The 10,168-nt window shown below is 37.0% G+C and overlaps 1 protein-coding gene across 2 annotated transcripts in view; it reads left to right on the top strand.

Annotated features, from left to right (window-relative positions):
* LOC106869376 (sestrin-3) overlaps positions 1 to 10,168 on the top strand; it is a 52,222-nt gene that overhangs the window by 25,228 nt on the left and 16,826 nt on the right. Inside the window, exon 1 of one of the 2 annotated variants that reach the window (XM_014915099.2) lies at positions 9,040 to 9,196. The exons of the other annotated variant lie outside the window; for it this stretch is intronic. Within the exon in view, the coding sequence (XP_014770585.1) occupies positions 9,140 to 9,196 (57 nt within the window). The 5' untranslated portion in view covers positions 9,040 to 9,139. Of the gene's footprint in view, positions 1 to 9,039; positions 9,197 to 10,168 lie in introns of those variants that run through there. 2 annotated transcript variants of the gene reach the window in all.

Raw genomic sequence — 10,168 nt, 5'->3', positions numbered from 1 at the left:
CTGGGCATCAACATGTGTAGTGATGCATCATTTCACATGCACATTGTCAAGTTGACAGCAAAGTGCAGACAACTGGCAGGGTGGATACTGAGGACATTCCAAACAAGGGATCAAAAAGTCATGTTGACTCTATGGAGGACATTTGTTCTGAGCCGCCTAGACTATTGCTCTCAGTTGTGGTCACCACACAGTGTTAAGCGGACAGCAGAACTCGAGGCAATTCAGCATCACTATACAAAAAAGATCGCCACAATCCAACAGATGAACTACAAAGAGCGACTGAAGGCACTAGGTCTCTACTCCCTGGAGCACAGGCGAGAGAGATATGTAATAATATACATATGGAAAATACTGGAAGCACTGGTACCAAACTTTGGCATCAAGTACTACACGAATGCCCGCACAGGTCGCCACTGCATGGTACCAAGGGTACCGTCCACTGCATCTCATATTAGAACGAGGTACTGCAACAGCCTCGGTTTCAGAGGACCTCAGCTCTTTAATGCCCTGTCAAAACATTTGAGAGACCTGCAAGACATGAATATAGAGGTCTTCAAAACAAATCTCGACGCTTTCCTCTCCACGATACCAGACAAACCAATGGCTCGAAATGAGACACAGTTTAGAGCAGCAATGTCAAATTCTCTTATACACCAGATGTGCCATCAAAAACTTTTGATTGGACTATATAAGGTGCAGGAGAAGAGCCATGCAAGGAACGTGAAGAGAGCACAGCATAAAGATGGGAAGTCACGGTGGTGCTCCAGCATGACCACAGCCACTTGGCTGAAACCCATAAATAAATAAATAAAAAATATATACATTTATGTATATATGTACATATATATTGTGTCTATATATATGTATATATATATGTATTTAGATATATTTTTTATATATATATATTTATGTATATATTTGTATATATATGTATGTATATGTATGTATATATATGTATGTATATATATGTATGTATATATATGTATATATATGTATGTATATATATGTATATATATATATGTATATTTATGTATATATTTGCATATATATGTATATTTATGTATATATTTGCATATATATATATATATATATATATATATATATATACACACACATGTATGAATATATGTATATTTTTGTATATATGTATATTTACGTATATGTAGTTGGTAATGTTTATTAACTTAAATTTGTTAACTGGAGCAGGCATGGTTGTGTGGTAAGAAGTTTGCTTCCCAATGACATGGCCCTGGGTTCAGTCCTACTGTGTGGAACCATGAGCAACTGTTTTCTATGGCCTGAGCTGACCAAAGCCTTATGAATGAATTTGGTAGATGAAAACTGAAAGAAGCCTGTCATAGGTGTGTGTTTATCCCTACCACACCACTTGACAACAACCAGTGTTGGCTTGTTAATATTCCCATAACTTAGCAGTTCGACAGAAGAAACCAAGAAAGAAGAGAAGTAATGGGGTGATTTCTGGTGCTCCAGAATGATTGTGGTCCTATTACTGAAACATGTAAAAGATAAACAATATATATATAGGGTTAGTATTGCCCCTGAAGGAGGAACCTAGACTGTTTCCACTGCTGTATCTCTGGCTAGTCTTTCCCACTTGGGACTCTGGTAACAGATGAGCTCATCCCGTCATCTCATCTTTAGCCTGCCTCACAACTTGGCCTGTCTCTTGCTTTGTTTCCTCCAGCAGTTTCCCTGGCTTCCAGAGCATTATACTTGCTGGTCAGTAGTAGATAGAACTGTATTGACTTGGTCCTATCTTATGTTATAGTTCTGTCTTCATTAAACCAAGCTCGGTATGTCTCATCAGGCAACTCAAGAAGTCAAACCTCCTCATACTATTGACCAACAAGATGCCGGTGGCACGTAAAACACACAATTCGAGCGTGATCATTACCCACGTCACCTTGCTGGCACTTGTGCTGGTGGCATGTGAAAAACAACATTCGAGCAAGGTCATCGCCATTGCTGCTGGACTGGCTCTTGTGTAGGTGGCACGTAAAAAATACCATTTGAGTGTGGCCGTTGCCAGTACCGCATGACTGGCCTGTGTGCTGGTGGCATGTAAAAGCACTCACTACACTCTCGGAGTGGTTGGTGTTAGGAAGGGCATCCAGCTGTAGAAACTCTGCCAGATCAGATTGGAGCCTGGTGCAGCCATCTGGTTTGCCAGTCCTCAGTCAAACTGTCCAACCCATGCCAGCATGGAAAGTGGGCGTTAAACGATGATGATGATGATGATGATGATGATGATGAATATGTATATATATGTATATTTAGGTATATATTTATATATATTTATGTATATGTATATTTAGGTATATATGTGTATCTAGGTATATATATATATATATATATATATATATTTATGTATATGTATATTAAGATATATATATATATTTACGTAGATTTATGTGTATATATATATTTATGTCTATGTATATATATTTCTATATGTAAGCATATATATATATATATATATATATATATATATATTTATATATATATGTGTATAAAAACATATATAAGCACTATATATATTTGTTACAGATTTGCGTTTATAAATGTCATTCACACACAAACACATTTGCAGTTATCTATCTATCTTTATCTATTTGCTCACCCGCTTATGTAAACTGTGTTAATGATGCAAGAATTTACTATCTTCCATAAAAAAAAAAAAATTATATATATATATATATAAACTTCTCTGGAAATGATTACACCTACTACCGACTACCATCACCACCAGCATATTCTAACTTTGTTTACAGACTCGAAACAATGGATTTCCAACCAACTTTGCAGGTCTGTTTATTTATTTGCAATAATTAAAATCCCTCTTTCTGTCTCTCCCTCTCCATCTCTCTCTCTCTCTCTCTCTCACACATACACACTCGCACACACACACACACGAGCACACAAACACATGCATGTACATGTTCAGATTGTGATTTTTAGGTAGGTGCAAGGCCTCCAATTTTGTAAGGGAGTGGGCTCTCAATTTTCATTACCACAAGGTTTAACTGCTATTATTTTTAGCCTTTTCATAATTTCTAATTCAGCGTGAAGGCCAGCCATTTTGAAGAGAGAGTTAGTCGATAACATCTGACATTCCCCTCCCTCCACCCTGTTCTTCATTGGTACTCTATTTTATGGAACCTGGTGGTAGGAAAGGCAAATTTGACACATGCAGGATTTGAACTTGGTGTATAAAGGGTCAAAGCAAAAACTACAAATGCTCTAATGCTATTTCTAACAATATCTTTGATTACTACCACAAAGGCGACAAGATAAGGAGTCGTTACAGCTGTGTGTGTGTGCGTGTGTGTGTGTGTGTTTCTTTTATGGCTGGATTCCAACCCATGCTGCAGCAACAAAGTCCACCCGCCACACTTCTTAGCCCATCATCACTACCCTTAGGTCCTGGATACATTCCAGGCCAGTGTCTGCAATCAAGTTGTTGATGTACGCATGATGACATTTTCCTCTTCTTACATCAGCATGAAGTGGGTTCCACAAGACTAATTTGGATGCTTCCAGTTCAGGGTTATACACTCAGTGACCAGATAGTCGTATGTGTGTGTACATGTGTGTAAGTACATTACAGGGGCAGGGCAGTTTTCTGCTTTGGAAAAGGAATAAAAGGGATAAATAATAGTTACTCACATCAAGGTCTGAACTCAGAGCGTAATGAAACCTAAGATATAAATCCACTACAAGATGGTATTAAACTCATTTTTTACTCCTTATTGTCACTCCATCACTACTGACATCAGTATTGTTTTAAAGAAAAGTGGGAATTGTATTTGATTAAACAGACAAAGTATATTACTGGTATTTAGTAAATGGATGTAATGACCACCACATGACACTTAGCTTCAGCATTGTTGGCCATTTATTTGCATGCATACCCCTCCACATCCACTGAAAAGTGATGAAGACCACCAAAGCTGGAATCTGGCAGAATTTGGATTCCAAATGTTATATTTGCCAAAGTAAATGCTGATTTTTGCCAAACTGCCATTTTATAACAATCTTCAGAAATGGACATGTTGGATAATGTGGTCCTAGGTTCCCTGTACAAAGGAAAAGGACAGGATGGTCATTGTTGGAATGCATTTGGTCATAAGTTTGCTCAATCATGGAGGACCTGGGTTTAAACAACAACTGCCATCATAACAAGTGAACCTCTATGTGGTCGCTAGAAATAGTAGCTCAATTTGCCTCCCATCTTAGATAAAGGAGATATTGAAGTATTCCAACACAGCCAGAGAGAAATGGAATGGTCGTAAGTTTACTCAATCAGTGTTGACCTAGGTTTAAACAACAGTTGCCTGCCATGATACAGTTTTAGAAAGTCGTAGTCATTTTAGCGCCCCTTCCTTTCTTCTTCCGTTCCCTTCACATCCAATACCTTCAATTCTCTCTATTCTTCTGAACTCCAGTTGGTCTTTGGATCAAATGACATCATCAACCTTTGACCCAGAGAACCTTAATTGTTTGTGAGATGGGAACTAATCTTGGCAATACAATCCTCAACCTGGAGAACCAGGTTTTTGTAGCAGATTCATGTTATGACAAAGCCACCATAAACAAAACACTATGTGCCATTGCTTATATCTCCTGGGGTTGTGAATCCCACATCTGAGAGATTTAAAACATTACCAGTACTGATCTTGTTGGACCAAGAGAATCATTAACAGCATGTAGACAGATATGTGATGCTTTGCTGTACTCAAGAAGGTCCACCCACCACAACAAAATCGAGACCTTAAAAACCAAGGTGACATGTAAAAAGCATTTGTAGGTGCTGGTTCCACATATAAAACACTGGTGATGGTGCCACATAAAAAGCACCCAGTGCACTCTGTGGTTGGCATTAAGAAGGGCATCCAGTCTTAGAAAGCCAGCCAAAACAAACTATGAATTCCTGGTGTGGGCCCTGGCCTTACCAAGATGTTAAATGTTAATGATGATGGTGATGTTGATGATGAGAAAGGAATATGAGGAAATACATTGTAGGTCTTATGTTTTACTGAATTTGCCATTCCACCAACCTCTGTTAGACAGAAGCTCTATGCAGTCATTTGACTTACTAGATCTAGTATCCAAATCTTCCTTGAATTACACCAACAGGTTGGATAAAGATGCACTATGATAGAGAAGACAATGACTAGTGGCCACAGTTGAAAGGTCTTTAATTATGTGTACTCAATCTGGATGGATGTAAACAACAACAACAACAATCCAGTTAATTAACGTGAGAGGCAAAGTTGATCTTAGCAGCCAGAATTGAAGTTTAACATATCTCAACACATAAGTAATATGTTAGTAGTGCTCTACATTACCATATTTGCTGCTAACAGCCACCATATTTAATAATTATGGTAGTAATAATAATGGTTTAAAATTTTGGCACCAGGACAGCAATTTCGAGGGAGGTGAGTAAGTTGATTACATTGACTTCAGGGGTGAACTGGTACTTTTTTTTTATTGATCCCAAAAGGACAAAAGGCAAAGTTGACTTCAGCAGAATTTGAACTCAGAGCATAAAGACAGACAAAATGTCTCTAAGCATTTTGTCCAGTATGCAAACAATTCTACCCACTAGCTGCCTTAGCAGTAACAATAATAATAATGATTTCAAATTAAGGCACAAGGCCAGCAAGTTTAGGAGAGAGGATAAACTGATTACATTGATTGAGCTCAGTGTTCAACTGGTACTTATTTTATTGGCCACCCAAAGGATGAAAACGAAATCGACCTCAGCAGCTAATAATGGTTTCTGGTTTAGACACAAGGCCAGCAATTTTGAGGGGAGGGGGAGTAATCACTACTACCAACCCCATTCTCTGACTGGTACCTTATTTTATTGACCCTGGAAGGACAAAGGGTGAAGTTGACTCCAGTGGGGTTTGAACAAATATAAAATGAGCCAACTTGATAATCTCAACATGTTCACTTGACCAGCTAGAAATATCAGCCAGATTTCCCTCAAATCATGCTCTACAAGTCGACATGTAGAACAATGGGATCCAGGGATCTCTGTACATACGGAAAAGACGAGATGGTCACGACTGGATTACTTTCCATTATAGGTCTGCTGGATTAGGGCAATCTGCAGGTTAGACAACAACAACGATTTAGTAGAACAAATGTGACGGATAAGGGGTTAGTTATTTCAAGGTCAAAGGAGGGGCTTACAGAACAATAAAATATAACAGACATAAAAACTAAAAGACAAAATTAAAATCCGATGAGGGGACCAATCGAGGAAACTTCACAGATTCCAGTTTATTTCTCTTCGTGCAAATGCACTCCGTCAGCTGAATGCCCCATCCTAAAGGTGCATTGTTCACCCTGATCTACTCTTTCTGCTCTCACACTTTTTATCAGATTTACTGAAGAGCATCACTGCCCTCTCCTCGCCTTCCTTTCCAAGTGTTTAGAATAATAATAATAATAATAATAATAATAATAATAATACATGTTGTTAGCTCTGACGTCTTTTGGATCATAAGCAAGTTGGACAAGTTCCAGTGCCTTGTTGTTTGTTCCTTAATGTACTTTCTCTACATTTTTAACATTCTCACCCATTGCTGCAGAATTTGGTTTAGCTTTTGCGGCTAGAATTCATAAAATGTGTCATTTCACTGCATACTTTTTTTTTTTTTTTTTTTTCCAGGAAAATATATTGGATCAATATACACTTACTCCCTTCCTTCCTTCTCTCTGTCAAATCAACCACACATACACAACCGTGTAGATGATGTGTGTGTGTTTGTGTGTGAATATGTATGTCTGTATTATGTAAAGGAAATCAGAACGGAATATTATAAAACCGATGAACGTCCAGTTGAATTAAATATACACACTAGCGCACGCGCGCACGCACACACACACACACACACACACACACACTCATAATCGCATATATACATGTATAAAATTGTATATAATTAAAATATTATTTCTATGGATTAAGCAATTTATTGTCAGTCTTTCTGCTTTCTTCAATAAATTTAATTGAAACCAAAAATTCCTACTTATTCTTCAAACATTAAATAGTTTAGGGTCAGTGTGTGTGTGCAATGGGGACTATCACCCTCTCACTTCTCTCTTCCTTCCTCTCTCTCTCTCTCTCTCGCATGAAATACTAATTGTATTAGCATCAAATAGCTCAACCTTGGGATTTGAACCTGTGCCCGCTGATGCTGCGTGCCGAGTTTACTACTCACTACCCCTAAGCGAGGGAAGCCTCACATGGACACCAGGTCTGCTAGAAAGAGCACCACCATCGTCTTGAACAGGATTATATATATATATACATTATATATACAATACAACCTTTTAAATAAGTGGGGATGTTCACGACTGGAATGTTTAAGGGCTAAACAACTTCAGCCAATGTAATGATAATAATAATCCCATTAAATAATTCCATCAATCTTCTATTGTTTTGCTGAAACAAATGATAGATTAGCCACCTGCTTGTCTCTAGAAATTTAGTTTTCTTAAAAAAAAGATTGACAATCTCTAACCTCCTTTTTATTTATTTTTTTCCTTCTCAGTTTAAAAATATATCACTTAATACAGGAAACGAAAGACAATGCATATTATATACACACATGCATACATATATACGCAGAAATAGAATACTTGTGCGTGTGTGCGCGCGCGTTTTCTTTAAAACGTTTTCTTGAGATAAAATGCTGGTGCGCGCGCACACACACACACAAAATATATACGTATAATACAGGTGTATGTGTGTGTGTGTGTGTGTATATATATATATATAATGTATGTATAATACCCTTGTTTTTAAAATGTTTCCAAGGTAGAAAAGAAAGGAATAAAGAAAACCAATCTTTAATTAAGAAAAAGAAAAAGAAAGAAGGAAAAAGAAAATGTAACAAAATCCTTATTTTGCAGTAATTTTATTTTGTGGTATTGATTTTTCTGTGAGAATAAGATAAGATGAAATAAAACGAATTGTGAAAAAACTGTTTTCCGAGATGTCAACGCATCATTTTCATCATCATCATTATGATCATTTCATTAAAATATTATTATTTGTCTCTTTGGATATATTAGCTTTATTTAATTAATGCTGACCTATTTATGTTGTTGTTGTATCCACCCCTTCTCCAAGAGTGGCTCCACACTCATTTAACCTACCGCTACCGACCTCTTCTACCCTTTCACTGTAAAATGGTCGGATCTGGTTGGAAACTGATCTATAAATTTCCAGATGCATTGTGTACAATATGTGTGCATGTAAGTTTGTAGTGCGTGCACACACACACACACACATATACATTTATTGGTAAATTGTACTGATAAAGGCAGATGCAAGTTAAGTGATGTTCTATGTAGCTGCAGTAGCAGTGCTGTTGTTGATGATGATTATGATGATCGTGGTGATGGTAGAAGTCAGAGGAGAGAGAGAGAGGGTGACAGCTAACATTGTTAATGTTATCAAAGTTTGGCAAGAAATGTGCTCATCCTGACGTCATTTCTCCATCTAGGTGTGTGAGCCACACTGCACAGCTAGTGGCTACCTTCCACCACCAATCAACCAGCCGAACCACTAGCACAAACCGATTAACTTAGAAATTACCAAGCACTTGCACAGCAACAATGCTCTCTCCCTTTCTCCATTAACTCTTCTTCCAGCTTCGCACTTTCTTGTCACTCTCCACTTCATTCTCTCTTCTCTCCCTCCTCCTCATTCTCCTTTATAATGTTGTCTTTCTCTCTCTCTCTTTCTCATTAACCTCCTTATTCGTCCTCCTTATTCTACTTTCTCCCTCTCTTTCTCTCTCACTCCTTTATATATTATATATTCACCCTTTCTCATTAACATAATGTAGAGTTACTTCCCCTATTTCTGCACTCCTCCAACTCACTCTTACAGTAATAACAGTGGTGGCGCTGTACTGACCTAGTTTCCAGCCAGCTGTCTTGTTCCTGCTCCTCCTCTTCCTTCTCCTCCTCTGTCTATATAAAGGCACCGAACTCACTCCAGTGCGGCTCAGTTCGCTTAGTCGTGGCCGTCTTCTCATGATACCAGCACACTCCACGATATTATTATATTATTGTTATCCACCCAGTAAAAATGACTATGGGAGTTCTGAAGGCAGTTGTCACCGATCGAAACCACAACGAACAAAAAGTAAGCGTGCCTTGCTTGCCTTTTTTAAAAAAAATTCTGCAATATATATATATATATATAATGAGCATCGATAAAGAAGGCGGCTGTTTTTTCTCTCTCTGTCTTCACACGCACACACACATATCTATCTATCTACCTAACATGTATACATATATATATACATAGATATATATATGTATGTAGTGTGTTATGTATACGATATATATATCCTTTACATCCTTGATTTACTCTGATCATCACATATTCCATTCGTTGCCGCTACGTGACTTAGCACCATCATTCATTTTTGCCGGCTTCATTTTCGCCTTCAAATCTAAATTCACTAAAAATATATTTTACATATTTAACTTTTCTTTTCATCATGAGAAAGAAAGAGTAAACGAACAAAGATACAAATGCATCATATTTTAATTAATTTATTCCAATTAGGTCGGCTAATTTTAATAATTTAAACGTTATTGAATGATCCGTGAACTTTAGGTTGTGACAATCGACTATTTTCGGTGATGATGAAATGACGCTTCATCAATCCAACCACTTTATATATATTGTTTCGTTACAAATTCAATCATTTTCTAATGTATATCTATCGACAATCCAGTTAGCATTCATGAACTTTTTCTTTCAAATACCCTGTGGGTAACCTTTTTTCCTCGTTCCGATGTTACAATTGATTTTAAACTCTTAATTAACATAATTGACCGAATTTTAATCTAGTGTTACATATATATATCTATATATATATATATATATATATATATATATTAGAGAGAAACCAAGGCAGTTTCTTATTTTTCTAACATTATTTTACTGTTGGGTAAATTTAGAATAAATTTGCCGTGTTACTTTTCGTCTTCTGTCTCATTTGACAAAAATTTGTCTAAAACATTTCCTTGTTCTCTATCAATATTGATCATCCCCTCTACACTTGACGTCTTAAATTTGATTGAATTATAATTACTTACCGTTCTA

Source organism: Octopus bimaculoides, chromosome 15 (assembly GCF_001194135.2).
Source record: "Octopus bimaculoides isolate UCB-OBI-ISO-001 chromosome 15, ASM119413v2, whole genome shotgun sequence".
Taxonomy (NCBI): domain Eukaryota; kingdom Metazoa; phylum Mollusca; class Cephalopoda; order Octopoda; family Octopodidae; genus Octopus; species Octopus bimaculoides.
The sequence above is the reverse complement of the archived record's forward strand: the minus strand, read 5'-3'. Positions and strand labels throughout refer to the sequence as shown.